This window comes from Lethenteron reissneri, chromosome 47 (genome assembly GCF_015708825.2).
Source record: "Lethenteron reissneri isolate LAM-NWPU_2019-01 chromosome 47, ASM1570882v1, whole genome shotgun sequence".
In the NCBI taxonomy this organism is placed as follows: Eukaryota; Metazoa; Chordata; class Hyperoartia; order Petromyzontiformes; family Petromyzontidae; genus Lethenteron; species Lethenteron reissneri.
Window position 1 is genome coordinate 442,342 of NC_083825.1, and position 20,525 is coordinate 462,866.

At 51.5% G+C, this 20,525-nt stretch overlaps 1 protein-coding gene across 2 annotated transcripts in view; it reads right to left on the reverse strand.

Moving 5' to 3' along the window:
- Window positions 1–20,525, reverse strand: part of LOC133354559 (calcium/calmodulin-dependent protein kinase type II delta chain-like) — an 88,210-nt gene that overhangs the window by 53,146 nt on the left and 14,539 nt on the right. For both annotated transcript variants that reach the window (XM_061571492.1, XM_061571493.1), the window contains exon 3: window positions 2,179–2,238. In XM_061571492.1, coding sequence (XP_061427476.1) covers window positions 2,179–2,238 — 60 coding nt within the window. The remainder of the gene's footprint in view (window positions 1–2,178; window positions 2,239–20,525) is intronic.

A 20,525-nucleotide genomic window follows, 5' to 3' on the forward strand; every position in this document is an offset into this window, starting at 1 on the left:
CTGCACCAGGTATTCATTTGAGGCCGAGTCGACCTCGGGGAGGCCCAAGACAGTTTCAGACATTCGTCATGAAAATTAGCCGCGAGTGGGAATAAAACTCGGGTGGCTGGATTCTGAGCGAAATGTGCCAACCACTGCACCACAACAAAACGCATGTAATCGCACACACATACCACACCGTTCTGGCCTTCATAGGTGCCCACTAACAGCACTTGCCCCATCAGTCCGCTAAGGCTATACGGGGATCTTTACGCATACACACACGCAGACACCACACACACGTGCACGCACACACCAGCAAGGGACACAAAATAAAAAAAACATCACTGCCAGAATTGTTAAACGCTGCGGTATGAGAGAAACACACCCACGGCTATTGACCCTGCCAGTGATGCTGACGGTGGCGGATTTCTCGGTCTCTATTAGTCCCCCTTAAGTTGTATTCGCCCGACTGCGGCAATGAGATATTTGTCACCGCTTACAGCGAAGCAAGCACAGCACGGGCACGGAAATGGTTTCAGAGTCAACATGCAAATTATTTTCCGAGCAGATAAAAGATGCCGTTTTAATAATGGGCACAACTTGAGCAGTGCCAAGTTATGACAAGCCGTGCACGGACGGGGACTTATGTCCTGTTAACTCGCTCCCATTACCGATCGGATGCGGCACACTACGAGCGCGCGGGGCGAGACGCGCCGCCATAAAAAAACGTAATTACGACGATGGATCACGACAGCGGCTCCCGCTCACAAACAAACGCACGACGCCGCCGCACGGAGTGCGACGCACGGGTGCGCGCAAGACACTAATCATGAAACGGCACACCAGCGTGGCAGCCACAATTCACTACTAAGTGGAAAATATATCAGCGCAGCGGCTGTGCCAGGCTGAGTGTTAATTTAAGGGCGAGTGGACTCGGTGGTGGAGGAGGTGCATTGACAGCAGCAGATCACAAGATACATCAGATTTCACTGGATAACGATCTGTTTCTTAAGCTCGCGACAAATGCATCGAATCAGGCGCCAAGGGAATCGATCATTGCAAGTTCGTACATGCTGGGAGTAATTCGGACACGCGACCCGTACAGCCGCAAGAGTTGCTGGAATCACCGACCCCCTTAAATGTGACAAACACGCAAATAGTTTCTTCATACGCATGCACCAGGGCTGCTGGCGGGTTTACCAGCTCAGTGGTGTAGCCGCCCAAACCTTTGCTTCTTGTTGTTGTTGCTTCTCCTCCACCTCCTGAGTTTTTCTGTGGCCGTCTGGAACGCTCTTCCTTCCGATATGAGGAAGCCACGGGAACTATGCACTTTTAAATCTAAATTGAAATATAATTTTGTAGAACTGCTTTTTGTGTTTAGTCTGTTGTCCCCCCCCGCACCTCCGATTAGCATAGTTGGCTATGTACAGTGCGAAAGAAGTTAAACATGCATCCATGCATACATGTAGATGCCATTAAAGGAATAATGCAAATTCACACACACATATAGTGGCAGAAACGAAAAAAAAAACAAGATCCCCGTGAAGCTTGAGCCAGACTGTTGGGTCAGCAAGCACCTATGCAGTCCTGTTGGTGGCCAGAATCACGCCTAGCCACCTTTGTCTCCCAAGTGCTGACGTTTACACACCGTACTAGATAGCTTGTGTCAAGACAACACAAAACACTGCCATGCCCACTAAGTGACGGCAATGTGACCACACAGCGCTTGCACCAGACTCGGTGCACTTTGAAGCCGCATGAAGGGCCGAAGGTTCGTTGTCAGGAGGACACGGGAACGATGTTCCGCATGTCTTAGCCGACATCAGTCAGATGACCCAGGACACGCACACAGAGACTTTTAATGGACTCTTGGGACACGTGCCGTGAGCGAGTAGCACCTCTGAAGCCCGTCACGGCGTGAGAGAGTGGTGTGACCACCACCACCACCACGCCTGGCAGCCTCTGTCGTCTCCCCAGTGTTGACGAGGACAGACCTCAGCCGGTACTCGTTCAAGGCCGAGTCAACCTCGGAGAGACCCGGACTAGTTGGAATATTCGTCACCGTTGTTGCTGCCGAGCGGGAAATTAACTCTGGACACTTGGGTTCAGTGCTCTAAGCACTGTGCCACCATTCCCCCCGCACCCCACACGCAGAAACACGGGTAGAGAAACACAGACGGGCAAGGCTGGACTCACCGATGTTGGAATGCTTCAGCATGCGGCAAATCCGAGCCTCCCTTTCCAGCTTCTGGTGATCTGCAACACAGGAGAGACACACACCGTTGGTTTACAACCCTAAGGCCAGCCGGCAGGGCAAGTGGCCTTGCTCGAGAATAGCGACCGTGTAACGAGTCCTCGCCGCCAACTCCGGCAATTTGCCACGGCACGGGGGAGATAACCAAAGCACACCCTGTGGCCGTAGAGAGGGCCACCGAAAGGAACCGCGAGGAATCCTCCGGTTTGGAGACAACACAAAGCCCACCCGCTCGTGGTGCCGCCGGGTTGGGCGCACGGCTCGGTCAGCGCGACTGCACAGCTTGCAGAGCGGCGCGTGTGACAGAATCGACGGCTCTTCCGTGCGTCGTGACGGATTGATGTCACTCCTCTAGCCGCTTGAGCGGCCTGCTACATTCACCGCAGTGCTAAAGAGAATCAGGTTCCCAAACGGGGATGTTCCTCCTGCTGCCGACGTGACGCTCAAATGGAATTTTTATTATAATAAAAGCACCGACAGCATGAGAAATAAAAACACACACGCGCATTTAAAAAAAATGGAAGATAAAAGGTGCAGCTCTGCAATTCCCTCGCTTATGCCAATGCTGGGTGGAAGAGGCTCCCATCAGAGACAGCCTCTCTCAATCTACTCTGCCATGCTGGTCGGACATCTTGGAAGAGGTTCGAGCACCAAGACTTGAGCCCACCACACCGTGACCTGCCGATCGACTAACTAGGGTGTTCCCATTTCGACTGCTGGGTGGACAGAGGGGACAGAGGTGGGAGGGGGGGTAGCAGGGGACAGGGGGGGCTGTGGATTTAAAGAAACTTCCTGCATTGTTATAACTGCTGCACCGGGAGATCAGAATGGATGACCTCTGTAGCTGCAAGTCCAGCTTGCTCGCGACCTTCTGCCATCTTCCTAGTGGTTTTTGGTTGGCGATAAAACAAGGACGGTCACTGCACGGCGCGCTTTCAGATGCACTTCTGCAGCCGTCTGGATTGCTCCTGCTTCCGGTATTGTGAAGCCACTGGAGCTATGCGATATTCCTTCGTCTAGATTGAAAACTGAATTCATCAAAACTGAATTTCGATTTAAAGCTTTCGTGACTGCAGGGATTCATATTCTTGGTTCTTTCGGTAAAGTCACGTTATGTTTTATTTTTAATATTTTATTAGTTCCCTTCTATGTGACTTTACCGAAAGAACCAAGAATATCATTAGAACTGCTTTTTGTGTTTAGTTTGTTGTCATTTCCCCCGCACCTCTAATGAGCACGCTTGGCTATGCACGGTGCAAAGGTTCACTATACATACATATATTACACCACCATGTTAGATTGCTATAGAATTTTGCATTGCTAGGCATCTTCAGGCATGCTTGCCAAGCGGTGACAAATATCTCATTGCAGTTGCCAGTCGAATACAACCTCATGCCGATTTTCTTTGCAGTCGTCTGTTCTAGGAGAGGCAGAGAAATGCACCACCACGAGCAGCACTGGCAGCGCCATGGGGGTGTTTCTCTCATACTGTTCAGTTTGTGTCCCGCCCCCCACGCACCTCTGATTATCACGGTTGGCTACGTACGGTGCGAAATAAATTAAATAGATTTCTACAGAATTCTGCCTGGCGAGGAGGCATCTTCAGCCATGAGCATGCCGTGCGGTGACGCGGCCATGCCGCTCGCTCCCATCTGTAGCGCTCCGGCTGCTGCTTCCCCCTCCTCCTCGTCATCTCGTCGAGAAGGGCGCCCTCCCCCCAACCAGGGACCCCCCCTCGGGGATCCACCAGCCCACCAGCCCCACCCACCGCAGGTGTAATCAACACGCGGAGGCACGAGAGCATGCGTCACTGCCAAGGTCACCCAGGGGTCGCACCCCGCTTCCCCCGCGAAGCGCCCGCTCACTCGATCGCTCACTCAATCACACACTCGATCACTCACTCACTCGCGGGATGAAACGCAAATTACGAGCAACAATAACGGACAAAACCCCGAATTGACGGGCACGTTACTTTGGCGGTTCTGTTAAAAAAAAGAAAATTGGAAACCTCCTAGCTTGTCAAACGTTTCACAATCGTGCTGCTGTGAACATGCATGGGGAGGGGGCAATAAAATGACATAAATGAAATTTCAGCCATTTCCCATCCATAACACGGAATCAGAATGTTTATTTATCCCAGAGAAATCCGCAGAGCTATGGAGCTCTTTCTCAAGGATGTCCAGTAGACACATTAGCGTGCACAGTGCAACACGTGGTTATTGGTAACCATCACTTGTGCGATGTATGTGCCGGTACGTCCCTCTGTCAATCCTCGGCTGGGTAACATCTTCCTCACGCTGCCAGGCGTCTGGAGAGTTCTTTGACCATACTTCACCACACTGGTAAATACGGGCTAGTGAAGGTGGGGGCAGTGGTGTGGGGGGGGAAGGGCAGGAACATGTCCTGATATTACTCACCACTGACGTTCGCCGTGGCCAGGAATCAATATTGGGTTTCAGGGTTCATAGCACAGCAGACTCACCAATGCGCCACCCAATTGACCAAATTATGTAGACGTTTAGAAAACACAGTAATCAGCCGGTTTATGTCAGGGATGCGTTCCTGAAAGTTGCGACAACGAATATCGAAACGACGCGAATCAGAGCGATGTTTCCACGAGAGCGAATGAAAGGCAACGGGGGGCGGGGGACGGTGACGCTGTGCGTTAGTGTGCACTGCTGCACCCTCGACGCACACCCACAACGCTAGATTAAGTTACTAAACATACTGTACTCAACACTAGTTTACTGCAGCAGTAAACTTCAACTCAACTTATACAGGGTACAATAAGATACAGTACAGCAAAATACTACACGTTAATTATATTTTGTACTCTAGTGCATTTTCTGGCTTGCGACGGAAAGTGGTTCGTGTCCAGGGTAGGTGGTGGAGGCGAAGGCTGAGAGACGACGGATACGAGGAAGGACGGACGATGCGGTCAGCGACGTGGGTGTGGGCTGAGATGGCGCAAATCAGGTAGCGGTGCTAGTAACGTCACGACGTATTGGCGAATAGACGTAAAAGGGGTGGGGGGGGTCTTCAAATCGGGGTATTTCTGTACGGAAGCTTGTTTATGGATTCATTCTTATGTATGTTGAACGTCTTTGGCACCGTACGTAGCCAAACAATCGAAGTCTATGGGTTTGGCGCGAGCACAAAACTGGCCGCAGGATCATCATCTCGAAACTAAAACTAAACTTTAGTTTTTATCTTAGCAGGTAAGGCCCACTGAGCTATAGAGCTATTTCTCAGAAGAAAACCTGGCCATAAATGACAGCTCAACGAAGTGTCTTATCAAGTGAAAATTCATAGCAGCCAAATACGTTAACGTGTGTCGATTTTAAATATGGAGGGAAAAACAAGAGGACCCTTTCCGCAAAAAGGTTTTGGATTCGGGGGGTGAGACTCACCTGGGGCTGAGACTCACCTGGGGCTGAGACTCACCTGGGGGTGAGACTCACCTGGTGGTGAGACTCACCTGGGGGTGAGACTCACCTGGGGCTGAGACTCACCTGGGGGTGAGACTCACCTGGGGCTGAGACTCACCTGTGGGTGAGACTCACCTGTGGGTGAGACTCACCTGGGGGTGAGACTCACCTGGGGGTGAGACTCACCTGGGGGTGAGACTCACCTGGGGGTGAGACTCACCTGGGGGTGAGACTCACCTGGGGGTGAGACTCACCTGGGGGTGAGACTCACCTGGGGGTGAGACTCACCTGGGGGTGAGACTCACCTGGGGGTGAGACTCACCTGGTGGTGAGACTCACCTGGGGGTGAGACTCACCTGGGGGTGAGACTCACCTGGTGGTGAGACTCACCACCTGGGGGTGAGGATCGCACATTATTACAATGACTTGAAGGAACCCGTGGGACTTCTGCGATAAAAGGAAAGCGAATGTTTCGCCATCACTCCATCTCCTACAGCTCACCAATGTCACGTGACGTCATAACCCCCCCACCTCCCTTGACCACTTGGCGTCATCACTCCCTCACCCGTGTCACGTGGCCTCACCAACCATTATCCTCACCAAGACCCCCGGTCTGGTGTCGTCACGCCGTCTCGTCACCAACGCACCCCAATCTAGCGTGACGTCATCACCCCTCTGCTCCAACTCACCAGTGCCGCGTGACGTCATCGCTCTTCCACATCTTCATTACCTTCTACGTCTCGCGATGCCATCACCCTCCCCTCCTCACAAGCTCCCCCCAATCTTGCGTGATGTCGGTACCCCTCTCCCCAGCAGCCCAGCGTCTCTCTCAGGCAATCAGCCCCTCCCCTCCACCTCAGCCCAATCACCCTCCCACCTCCACTTGCACAGCATGGCCAACCCTCCCACCCTTCCCCACAAGCCAAGCATTACAGATAGATAGACAAACAATCATATTATTACGTATAAATTCAGCGCAGGATCAAATATTAAAATAAATCTTCATTCAGCTGCAGATAGACCGTGACTGACGATTGCAATTAAAGCCATGCTTCTACGAGCACGATACATATAGATGTTTTGTTTGGTGGAGAGGGGGATCACAGATCTTTCCCCCAAAGTGTCTCGGGAACTCGCGGGACGGTGGCCTTTTGTTCGGCCTTCATCGTGCCCCGCACATCAGCAGCCTTGCCAGTGACCCCGGGCAAGGGTGTTGGCAGCGTTTGCCGCAACGACGACGGCGAGATCCCACAGAGACTGGTCCTCGGGATAGAGGCCGGAAATTATTCAAAAACACGAATTAAGTCACCGATTCTGAAATCATGTTTTTGTTTTGCTACACCGAGGTTGGCTCGGAGAACCGCCGCAACTCGCAAAGTGTGGAGGGATTTTGTAAAACTGACCGGAATATAAGCGGTGCGTATTGAGCCCCTAATGATGTTTATTTAAAAAAAATATTCGGACAATGCACTCCGAGGGAACACAGTGTTCTCTTGCGCGAAAAAACCCGCATAATCGTTTGCACGCGCCGGTGAACTCCAATGTAAATTTGACCTCGTATTTTCTTCAATAATTGTGCGGTGTTTTGCCTTCTCTTCCAAAATAATGATACAAATGCATTCGGGCAAATTAAATAAGAGGGCTTTTGCCAGTCACTGCGTGGCACGCGGCAATGCTGACTAATGCATTCCGGCTAGAGCATGAAACGAGCGTGGGTGTCGGACGCGGAAAACATTTTTAATTTGCGGGGATGCGATCCGAACAATTTGCTCGCGCACGCTGCAATTTAGATTTTAGCGCAAATGGACGCACGTGTTTGTAAACTCGACCGGCTCCACCATCCCACATCAACGTCGTCGTCATCATTTAACATTTAATTGCTCGTCGTTGTTCCTCCTCCGCCGAGCCCGACAGGCCCCGTAGCAATGCCTCGCACGTGCAGGCGACGATGAATTTCCACGTGGACCAGCCTCGCGCCTCCCTCTTTATCTCTTCCCCCTTCAGACTTCGTCTTTTTTTTATTGTTTCTCCAGCCAACGACGTTACTGCCAATCGATAAGCAATTTGAGACTTGGGACTCCGCAGCCACTGCAAAGGACGCCGCTATTAACCGGGCAAGACACAGAACTGGGCACCGCTGGCCTTCACCAGGGTCGATGGGCCTCTGGCCTGGCTCAGTGCTGCGGCGGTTCGAAATCACCTGCTGCTGCTCTGTAAGCGTGGGGTGCGACAGGCAGCAAGCATCTTTAAAAAGGCGTGAAAAAAACAACAGCAATTGATGGGTTTTTTTTGTATAAGTGTTGAGACAATAAGTTGATGGAAAACATTAAATCAGTCGAAAATTATTTGTGTCGATTTCTCGGGCCCCTTTAAGCATGGCTGCCACCACCCCCTACATCCTGCCTCCTGAAGGCAGGAACCCCCCCCCCCCCCTACACACCACGATTGATGCCGACTACGCCATCAACGCCAGCCCATCGCTTCCCGTCCAGCAGTGCATGTGGTAACATTGGCGAGGCTTTTTAAACCCCCCCCCCCCCCATCTGTTTTTGCGTCATATAATTTGTCGAATCGGTGATAGGGAGTGATCCGTTACTTAAATGGTCGATCTATGGGAGCTCTACGATTAATATTTCATTTTGGGTCAGATCGCAGTGAAAGGTGTCGTACACCCTCCTGCACTCAACGGTCAATTAACAAAGTTGTCACGTGATGGAAAAACGTGCCAATTTATCACCGCTTCCACAGCACAACATTTCACTGGATACGACATCTCGTCAGCAGTTACAACCGGCATCTTCAGGCAGATGCCCAGCGGGTGGAGAAGGGTTTCACGACACACATTTTAATTGCGCTATCAGACCCAACAATATATTATGAAGAATAATATTGTCCGTGAAAGCCTGCGTGTTAAATCCCAGCTCTAGTTTATATACATATACAAACACTCTTACAGATATACAGTTCTGTGTGCAGTCATCGGTGAAAGGCAGGGGTGATGACACACTCACTGGACCAAAGCACGCTTCGTAAACAAGGTCAAGCTTTGTATTGTATTTTTATCGGTGTCTACCCCAAAGTGTCAACCTGGACCTACCCGTACGCCGGCTCCATTACAGAACTGCATAGCCACCCAAACAATTTTTATGTTGAAAAAATGTTAATTCGTATTTTTGTTCCCTTATAATTTATCAAAACCCGCCAGTAAGATTGGTCCGGATGCATTTACTGAATGCGTTGGCTTTGTGGTTTTTTGCAGCGTTAATCTAAAAACGTTAATAACCAAAATTAAAAGCGGAGGCAAATATTAATAACGCCATCTTTTCCGTTAAAAGGTTTAAGTAATGAGGCCAAGACAGCTGCAGGGACGGCTACACACAACCAAGCCTCTTCTCAGCTCAGATGTCGGCTAACAGCCACATCAATTATTCATCGTTAACCGTATACGTTTAACTTACAGAATTTTTAAAATAAGTAAAATATAAAATATATAACCCCGTCAAAATTGCCAACTTCACAATTTGTTTTTGGGTCATGGTAAAAAAAAATCTTTTGGATTGGCATTTCCCCCCGCGTCGAACCGCAATCCCCAACCCCAAAAACGCACAACGCACACACGCACACGCGTGCACACACACACGTGCACGCGTGTGCACACACACGTGCACACACACACACGTGCACACGCGTGCACACACACGTGCACACACACACACACACGTGCACACGCGTGTGCACACGCACACACGCGCGCACGGCCGTGCGGTTTAAAAATAAGCGAGCGGCAGTTTCCGCAGCCGAGGCTGGGGGGCTGCGGACGCTCGCCGGCGAGTCACGCGGCGAGCGAAGCGTTAACAAGCAGCGCGGACGTCGTGGAAGGAGGGGTGGGGGGTGGGGGGGCTAATGCAAGCAGAGAGCCACCGCCCACTGCACCACCTGCAATAGCAGCGCCACAACCCCCACAACCACCACCACCAACAACCACGTTTGCGTGTGGAGCTGAAAATTGTCATTTGTGTCGTGCTGCGCGGGGGTGTTTGGAGAAGTACCGGCGGCGGTAACCCACGTGAGCGAGCGAGCGAGGACGGCGTCGATCCCAAGGCGCACTCGTTGCCTTCGCGGCGCGTGACTCAGACGCGGCCACCGCACACCGAATCAGAATATTAATTGATACTGGAGGGCTCCGATGAGCTATAAAGCTTTCTTCACAGATGTCCAGTTTGGGCGGGTAAGAACGTTACAACAAACAGTATAAAAACACGATAGCAGTGCAAAGTAACAAATCACCCAAACACGCACAAATACACCATTAAACCACCCCATCCTACCAGGCAAAGCCCACCGAGGCATTAACTTAAATTTTCAGAAGCGATCCGGCCACAAATGATAGCGCAACAACAAAGTGGCGCACACGCGAGACACTGTCGGGTCCCGGACGCGTCGTCCTGGCAAACATGACAACCGGCTCTGCACGCGGTTGCATCGTTGCCCTTGGACCGACCGAGAATGTAAATCGGGTCGACAACCTCGGCTCGTTTTTGAGGCTGCGGCTGTCACCGCGGCTGCGCTCAGAACGACCTCTGGAACGGCGACGTCGTCTTGACATGCAAAGCGTGCTGGCATTGCGCTCAGGTTTGGGTTTGGTTGTTTTGCTTTTGAAGACACCCTTTTGCACACTCGCGTGACACTTCGGCCATCTGCGCCGGGGGGCTCACACGTCTCCAACTCGAAACGTTTGAGAAGCCACTTTGCTGCCTGCAAATCAGTTCGGGGCAATGGGCCCTTCTCCAGAGCAGAGATCACGCTCCGATTAGCACGGTTGGCTACGTAGGGTGCGATAGAAGTTCAACAGACAGACACAGCCACCTATGATGTAGATACCTCTACCCTCTTTAGGGCAGCATTGTTGACCAACGTGTCGAGTTTTTCGCTTTCACCACCTCCGAGGAGTTACCACGGGGGGGGGGGGGGGGGGGCACTGAAAAGCGCCCCCCCGCCCCCACCCCCTCCCGCAACTCGCGCATGAAAGGTGCAGCACAGCGGCGCCTTTTGGCGAGAGAAGTGGTTTGAAAGACGGAAGCCGTTCGTTACTCATGCAACCGAAGTAAACTAAGTGCTCGCACATGTGCACAAAGATCCCCCCCCCTCCGAAACCCATCTCACCAAGCACAGGCTGCTGGGAGAAAGTTGTCCCTATGAAGGCCGCCACGGCGGACGAATGGGGGGTGGGGGGTGTTGTGGCCGGAACCCAAAGGTCGCCCAAGGCCTTCGGTCTCCGCACTGCTTCGTGTGGATGACATTACACGCCGCACCAAGGTACTCGTTTACCGACGAGTACTCGTTTACCGACGAGTACTCGTTTACCGACGAGTACTCGTTTACCGACGAGTACTCGTTTACCGACGAGTACTCGTTTACCGACGAGTACTCGTTTACCGACGAGTACTCGTTTACCGACGAGTACTCGTTTACCGACGAGTACTCGTTTACCGACGAGTCATGCCCAGGAGGACCCGATTCGTAGCGCACTGGGCACGAACCACCGTACCCCCCCACTGCCCCCTGCACACAAAGACCCCCCCCCCCCCCCGTAGAGCCTTAGCAGGCGTTTAGGGCACGTGTCGTTAAGCGAGTAGCAGCTACGAGGGCCGCCACAGAACACGAGGTGGTTGGTGGCCAGCAGCACCACGCCCGGGCTGCGTTCTTCTCCCCAAATGGCGAGGTTTACAAAATTGTTCCACGTATTCAATTGAAGGCCGAGTTGACCTAGTGGAGTGGAGTCCCAGAACCGATTCAAATATTTCGCCTCACATGTACAGAAACACACAGACAATGCACTACTGTGCATTGCACTACTGTGCATTGTCTGTTTTTTTTTTCACACCGGCTCAGGGTACCGCTTGTTCCGTCCACTTTGGGTTTTTGTCGTTGCCGTGAATAAATGTGCGCGTCGCGGGCACATCCCAGGTCTCCGCGTAGGCAGTCGCGCCTGGCATGTGTGTGCATGCGAGCGGCGTGCCAGGAGACCGCCTCGTGCAGAGAGAGCGAGTCCAACGGGTGCGCACGAGATGCACGATCAAACACCCGGCACATAGACAGAGCCGCAGAACCCCCAGGCCGTCAGGGGGAAAGTGCTTTCAAGTGAGCACCCTATGAAGGCTGGCATGGCACACGTGGGGGTCATGTGGTCAGCACCATCCCGGGGACCTTTATCTTCTCACTCGTCGCGACGTTTTAATACACCGGGTATTTGAGGTCGAGTCGACCTAAGGGGAGGCGGCCCAGGACCGGTTCAGATAATCGTTAGTTTCCGAGCGCAGTGCGTTAACCGTTGCACCACCTCTCCCCAAAAGTTCCTCCCCCCCCGCGTCGTGGCTCCTGGCCAATGGGTGCGTAGGGGAACAGCCCGACAGGGCGCTGGAGTGGGGGGGGGGGTCTCTGCCTCCGGTGCCGCTACGTTGGCCGTGAAAGCCCGTCAGGATCTCCGATCTAACACTCTGCCGATGGGGAACTGGCACGCGTCCCGGCGACGGCAGAACAGGCAGCCAAGTGGCTTCCTCCAACGGCTGCGAAGGCGGATTCGGGCTGCAGCAGAGCGCGGTTTCCATCGTCTCGTCTACCTTGCCCTTGGGATAGGCCCCTTGCTGGCCAGATCGTGTGAACTAAACTGAAACTAAACTAATTTTTATTTTACCAGGCAAGGCCCCCACTGAGCTATTAAGCTCTTTTTCCGAAGCCACCTGGCCACAAATGATGGCTCAACGAAGTGGCTCATCATCACGTGGAAATGCATAGCAGCCAAACACTCTAAATACATGTCGAATCTCAATGTGAAGGGAAAACCCGGAGGACCCGGAGAAAGATCCAAGCAGCCGCAGGGAGAGAGACATGCAAACTCCAAATATGCAGGTGTCAGGGTCGAGATAGAACCCACGACCTCCCGTGTACCATGCGAGGTAATTAACATCTCGCCACCGTGATGCCACGTAAAAGTCATCACACCCTACCGGCAGACTACAATGTCCACTTGCAGGCCAGGTGTTGAATCACCTCGTGCCCACGGGGACAGCTGCCACTGGATGTACCCTTTCAAATGCTTCAGATGAGATGGGTCATTAAAGCACTCGGATGCCCTTACACCGATTCAAAAATAAATCTGCGTCATTAACCGCTGTATCATCGTTCCTCACATGACAAAGATCCCCCCCCCCCGTGTAGCCTTAACAGACTGTTGGGGCAAGTGCTGTCAGCGAGTACCTATGAAGGCCGGCACAGCACATGAGGGGGGTGGGGCGGCCAACACCACGCCTGGCTGTCTTTGTCACCCTAGTGCCAATGTTTACACACCACCACGAGCTACTCATGTGAGGCGAAGTTGACCTAGGAGAGGCCCAGTACCAGTTCAAATAATTGTTACCGGTGTTGGCCATGAGCGGGAATCGAGCCTGTGGCCGCCAGGTCCGTAGGGCAGCGTAGCGCTAACCGCTACTGCACGACTGCTCCCCCACACCGATCCTCACGTTCGCTCACACAGGCGCACAAACACTCGCACATCTATTCCTGTTTCCGTGTCTCTTTCCCCGCAACGAGAGGCAGGGGCTCTAACCTGCAGACTCAATTAATAAGGGGGTGGGGGGGGGGCCAAGCGCACAATGCAACACATTAAGCGTCAGGAATTACCCCGCAGCTGCCATTAGTGTGGGAGCACCGGTGGTATTCACAAGTGCTGCGAATTCAGTAACGACGGATAAATCGGTCACCGAAATTCCGCTGAGCCCGGGCGAATTTTTTTGTTGTGCGCGCGGCATTGCGAATCTGGAGATAACACACCAGTTCTCCCTTTTGTTGGGTGCGTGTACGCAGGGGATGGAGAGATCTCTTTTTTTTTGTTGTCACACCAAAGGTGCAACATTATGCACACTCGCACGCGCTCGCACAATCAGGCTTGATATGCTAATTGGGGTTCACTTGTCCCCAAATGAATGTGCACTTGCTAAAATTTTGCAAACGATTGGCGGACGAGCGAGCAGAGAAAGCGATTGGACGTGAGCCGCAATGCACCAGAATAATATTTTAAAAACGTCAACGGCCGATCTAGCTCACTTTTTTTTATGCAAACGCCGTGGCCGCAGAAATGGAAACCGGTCCATGTTTATTTGACCACCGCGCGGATTAGGCACGCGTACAAAATGTTCATTGGCTGCGATTCGCTTGCGGAACAGAAGGAAGCAGGCGGGCCTGGAATTGTGGAATGGATCAGAGGCAGGGGGAGCTTGAGAGCCATCTCTGCTGCAGAAAATGCAGTTCAGCTGAAAATAAAATAAAATAAAACCAGAAGCCTCATGTTCTCAGTGTAATCGCACGACACCAACAATGTCATTAAATTGAGGAGGGGCTGCTGGTTTTATAATGTGAATGAATCCCAAATGTATACATTATTCTATATATATATACAAGTCAAAAGTTGTGTGTGGGTTTGTGGCAGGGTTTGTGTGTGGCGGGGTTTGTGGCGGGGTTTGTTTGTGGCAGGGTTTGTGTGTGTAGTCGCGCGCTTGGCTCTCCAACGGTGGGGTTTACGTGAAAAAAAAATAGCCAGGTACCACGCCCAAAGCCCCACCGTGAGCAAGCGCTATTCCTTTTTCACATCCGTCAACTTTCAATTAGATTAATTATCGATTTAGCGCGATTTCTGTGCGCTTTCTTTTTATTTATTTATGACGCCTGCACGACCATACCAACTCGCGCGCCTTTGGTGGGGAGAACGGCCCATGCCAAGTCGCACGCCTTCGGTGGGAGTGAGGGGGACATTTTCTTTCGCGTTAAAAATCCTATAAAAATACACTAAATGCTCAGGTAAATTCTTCACTGTCTCATGTCTCCCCCACCCCGGTGTGTCCAGTTATTACTGCTATACAGTTGGTGATGCTACCACTAAAGGCCGTAGATATTACTGTAGAGCGGCCAGGGACATCGTGGCTAAGGGGGGGTCAGGGGTAGCAGCCCAGCCTGCCAAGGTGCCACCTCGGCCGGATGGACAATCTAGGCGAGGAGGCACTGCACGGGACTAGGCCTCACCACGCCACTGTCAGGCGAGTACTTTGTGCTATAGAGTCAGCATGTACTACTGTGGTGATAGCAGGTACCACCACAGTCAGTATGCACTGCTGTAATCAAAGCAGGTACCACCACAGTCAGTACCGCACTGCTGTTAGATTTTTAAGAGTAGTTTTGAAATATTTTTAAGACCCGGGCAATGCCGGGTAATTCCCGCTAGTAATAAATAAAGGAAGAAACCCCGTGGATAAACGTGGATTCCGGATATTCGAAATGCATTTGTCCTCGGAAGAATTTGTGGCTACAGTGCCATGTGCCAAGACCATGAGATCGACGGTGCAAGTCACACCATCGCCTTGGCTGGTCCAGGCGAATCCTTTTAAGTGCTGTATATATATTACCACATTTTTGGGAAGACCTTTCAAAGTGGACAGTTTTCAAAAACTGGGTTATACATCCCCCCCTAACAGCAACGCGACTTTCGAAAAGAAAGCCAAAATGCATTAACGCTTTCGACCTCGGACAGAAAGTGGTAAAAGAGCGCGTACCCGCTCCGTGTTCGTTGCAGGACGAGGTGATACTAGTTCATTATTAAGGATGCCCGGGGGGAAGCATTTGCATTTCTACAGAGCCATAACACGGTAGCCATTGACTAAAACATTAGAAAGTAAATATTTATCAAAACACCCCGTGAACAGCCCGAGCGCCAGCGGAGCGGCGCCTGTTTCAGCTGTCCACGCGTTTGCAGTTGTAGCTCTACTGCTTTGTGCTTTACCGGGTAAGGCCCACCTGAGCTGTATGGCTCTTTTTTAGAAGCGTCCTGGCTATCACGAATGAGAGCTCAACGAAATGGCTTATCATGGTGTGGAAATCTATCGCAGCCGAAAAAAACGTGCGTCGATTCTAAAATGTGGAGATGAAAACCCAGAGGACCCAAAGAAAAATTCACAAGACCATGGGGAGAGCATGCAGTCCCCAAATATACCAGGCGTTTGGGTCGGGATCGAACCCAGGACCTCCTGTATACCAGGCGAAGTAAACATCTCACCACTGTGTGGTTGGTAGTGTCGAAGTCGGTGTGCTGCGCTACGAACCCAACAATCCGAGTTCGATTCCTACTCACAGCCAAACACCAGTGACGATTATCTGAACCGGTCCCGAGTACTTGGTGCGGTGTGTAAACATCACTACTTAGGGAGACAAAGGTGGTCGGGCGTGGTGCTGGCCACCCACCCCCTTGTGTGCCATGCCAGCTTTCATTAGGTGCATGCTAACCGCACTTGCCCTACCAGTCCTTTAAGGCTATGCGGGACATCATTGTCTTGATAAGAGCAAGCATTCGGAGATTTTTGCTGAAAAATAAACCTTGCCCTTCTTTAACACAAAGGAAGCTTTTACTATACATTGGCCACACACACGGACCGCGCGCATGCATGCACACACACACACGCAGGAACGTGCATGCGCACACACTACACAAAACACCTTTAACAACAAACGATAAAAAAACCAGAGCAAGTCTGCGAGCAGGCTCTGTATGTCCAGTTGCGGTAGGAAGCTGTGGTGGAACTATTTCGCCGATTCCATTGATTAATATCCATGCTTAAGATCATGTGCCAACCATCGAATGCCACGTGCCAAACATCGGATCACACGTACAAAAAGGTCAGTTTTTTGTTGTTGCAATTCGAGTGGTGCGAATGGGTTCCGGTGCTATGCTCACCGCAATGTTACAAAAAAACTATTTTTTTTATTGTATCGCGGACCCTGAAGCGAGACAACTCAAAGACTCGCTACTACCTACAGCACCGGGTGAGAGTCCATGAAAACCAAATATCTCTTGGGCAGTTCCAGGATTTCAGACGTACACACTTGAGACGCTGCAAGTTGTGGGTAATTATAAAGTAGAATCACTTGGTCCAATAGGGACTGAATCCTGATGTACCAACTTTGGTGAGGCACTGCCTTACCAACACTTACTTCATCTGGAATGGTACTTTCCCTTATCACCAGTGGTAGCTAATGTTTTCATGGAGAAAATTTAAACAGATGCCATTCTGACATCCACCCGACATCCTTCCCTGTGGAAGAGATACGTAGATGACACTTTCGTCATCTGGCCACATGTCCAGCCAGCACTGAACCAGTTATTCAACCACATCAATTCCATACACCCATCCATCAAATTCACCAAGCAAGTGGAAAATTATGGCAAGCTACCATTCCTGGATGTTTTGATTGAGAAGAGGCCTGATGGCTCGTTGGGACACTGTTTACAGGAAAGCCACCCACACGGATGCCTATCTAAAGCCTGACTCCCACCACCATCCGGCCCAGAATAACTCCCTCATCAAAACACTACACCATAGGGCCCGCTGCATCTCTGACCAGCGCCACCTAGCCAGTGAACTGGAGCACGTACACCAAGCCCTCAAGATGAATGGATACTCAGACCGCACAATCCGCAAAGCTGTATCTCCAACCATGGGGAGGCAACCATCTGAGAACCCATTAAAAAACCATCACCTTGCCATACATAGCAGGTGTTACCAAAAAGTTATCCAAAATCTTAAACAAACACAAGATCCAGGTCCGATTCAATACAGTACACAAAATCCGTGATTTGATCCCATCTGTGAAGGATGTCATTCCTGACATGCAATACCCTGTTGTCTACAAACTAAGTTGTGTCTGCGGTAGCAATTACATTGGGGAAACGAAACGACATGTCTCGGACCGTGTTCGCGAAGACAAGGCAGTGGCTGATCATTGTTATAACGCAGTGGGCTCGCACGATATTGTTTTTTCCGAGACCAAGGTACTCTGCAAACCTTCGGGCTATCGTCAAAGATTTGTCCATGAAGCCATCCAGATATGATAATTGGTTTTTTACCCTTCTATCTGGCAACAAAACTGACACCTTTTTTTACAAGGAGTCATGTTTGCATAGACCACAATACCTGCAGCCATAATGCAAACAAAAAACATAACTCTGATAATATATGCACTGTCCTTGAAGTTGATTGGTCCACACCTGAGACAGCTTTCCTTAGAGCCTAGTCTCACATGGGTTGGACCAGATGACGCCAAAAGGCGCACGACGCCAAAAGGCGCACGTCATCGGGTCCAACACCAATCCCCCTAATCTCCCTACCTAATCTCTCCCATCAACATAGTGCTAATCTCCTGTTAACACTGCTGTTGTGCGCATATGCGACACTACTCTTATGCGGCGACGGAAGCTCATTTCATGCTAATCTCTCTCCCTAATCTCTCTCCCTAATCTCCCCCATTAACACAACTGACGTGCTTGCGTCCGGGGATGGAATTCCTTTCCAGCTCAGACCCTGCTTGCTTGCCCATCACCACATAAATAACCTCTTGTTGTAACAGCTCTCTCGCTGGTTCGGCAGTTCCACTGCTGGATTATTTTTTACGCCCGAGGACGACCGCTTGTGTTTCGATCGAAACTTCGTGATATATTATTTTTGTTTTATTTTATTTTTCTACCTACGTGACTTTACCAAAAGAACTAAACAGTATTGAATCACTATTAACATCAGTGGTGACATCCACACCAGCCCTCGACTTCCCCCCTCCTCACCATTCGCACAAACCCGCACCTGAGCCAACCGGCATGGTAGATGTATGGTCAACCAAACCGCTCCCAACCCCCCTCCGTGGATCGACATGGCGCAAGGGAGGCCCAACAACACCAAGGCAGTGGATTAACAAAAAGGCATCAGCCAAAATTTATATTAGCAACTGTCATTTCAAGTGGGTGACGTTTCAGAGACAGGCGGGCAGGAATGCGAGTTCCCGAAGCAGAGATGCTCCAGCCGCTGCCGGGACAATTGTTCTGAGCAACAATTCTCAGGGCCCACTTCATAAGAGCACAGTAATTTGCACGGCCTTGCCAAACTGGCTTCGTTCGTCATTGCCAGCGCACGATCATTCAGGAAGGGTTTGCAAAATATAAAGCAAGCGCGTGCACACAGCCCTGGGATTTTCACGAAGGACTTTCTTCCAGCGACAGGTTCGTCCACTTTTGGGGCAGTGACAAGGCCGAGTGGAAAGCACGTTCGCAGCCGCACGAGATGCTTCACGACCCGGCGGTCGCCCGGGTTAATTGCGGCTCCGTCACAGTGGATGCTAAGGATCCCGTGATGTTGTTTAAGAATGGGGGGGCGGGGGAGGCCACGTGTTTTGATGATGACAGGGTTCATATTTGCTTAATGTAAAATGACTCGCAAATGATCTCATTGGGTGAAAAAATAAATGGTGGAGAAACGGATATGCGACACGTCATCATTATATTCTCCACAACGATACTAATGATGATAGCGTTGCACTGAACCAGGAACCCCATAGCCTGCCTCTATGAATGTTCAAGTTCACCAGCAGTGATTCAGAGGCGAGCCCGACTCCGTTCATAAGACACTGAATGTTGAAACCAGTCCAGAATTCGACTGTTTGGAACAACGCTTGTTGAGATCATGCACTCCTACAAGGCCGAGCGGGCCGATGGGCCATGTAAGACACTTGTTTTGTTAATGTGCAGAGACCGATATACGAATGAGACGTGTCTGATTATTGATTGTTGTTCATTGGGTTACGCTACAAGGCAACATCGCTTCACTCAGGTGAAACTATTGCAGACAAAACTCCATAGCACATCATCTTCCCGATAGCCTTGCACCACAAGAATGGCGCAAATACCAAATGTGCTCAGGATTTGACGACGTCAGTCAGTCAACATTGACATTTAAAAATAGAATGGAACAAGACCTAAAAAGTGTGCACGGAAGCACAATTGGAATTAGACCGAGACAGGAAAAGGGAGCACACTGATTAGAGAATGCACGCAAGCGAGAGTCCTCGTATTGACCCGAGTAAAAGTGTGCTTGGACAGGATGCGTCTACAGAAGGAATGATGGGCCCGTGGTCAAGAATATCGACAGCAGTGGCAGCGAAAAGGAAGCAACACGCTCCGACAGCACGCCCACCAATGAAATGGGCTCGCTTGCCGAAGCCGGACGGATCATTGCGTCGCAAGACTAAGGAAGCCAGCCTCGGGGAGGAGGCTTCATCCAGCAGCGGAGAGATCGCGGCCAACGACGGCAAATGACGAGTTGCCCTACCGCTTCGGACTTTCGCCGTTGGCGCCCCCCCCCCCCCCCACCACGTTGGAGCAGACGTCGCTCAGTCGGCCGAACCAGGACATCGACGGCGAGTCACCACCCCGTGGCGCGAGGCCACAACAACAAGATGCTGCGGCGGTGCTGGCACGTGATGAATTAGCCGGCGCGAAGCACGGGCCACGGTGGCAAGGAGGGAGACGGATTTGGTGCCGGTGAGCGGCGCGGCGCAGTCTCCGCACGCCAACATGCCAAGCGGGCTTCATTGGCTCAAGCAGCAGGCATCCGTCAACGCGGTCCAGGGGTTGCGCGTATTGGGCACAACAATTCAGGGATTGCGCGTATTGGTCACCACAATTCAGGGGTTGTGTGCGCGATCCGATTCGAGTGATCACGCACACTGAACCCCCCCCCCCCCCCACTAAAATCGAAGACAGGGATGCAGAGAGAGCACACGCTGCAGGTTGGCGGGGGGGCACGATTCAAACAGTTGAGCGAGCTGAGGGGCAGGACACGCCGCAGTGGCTAACGAGGGACGATTGCAGGCCGACGGTCAACAGCAGCGACAGCGACGAAATGGTAGCCAAAGAATAGAACACGCGCGGCGGCGTGCCAAGGTTGGATTGTTACATCGCGGGCTCACGCGAGGTGCTGGCAGGCAGATTGGGG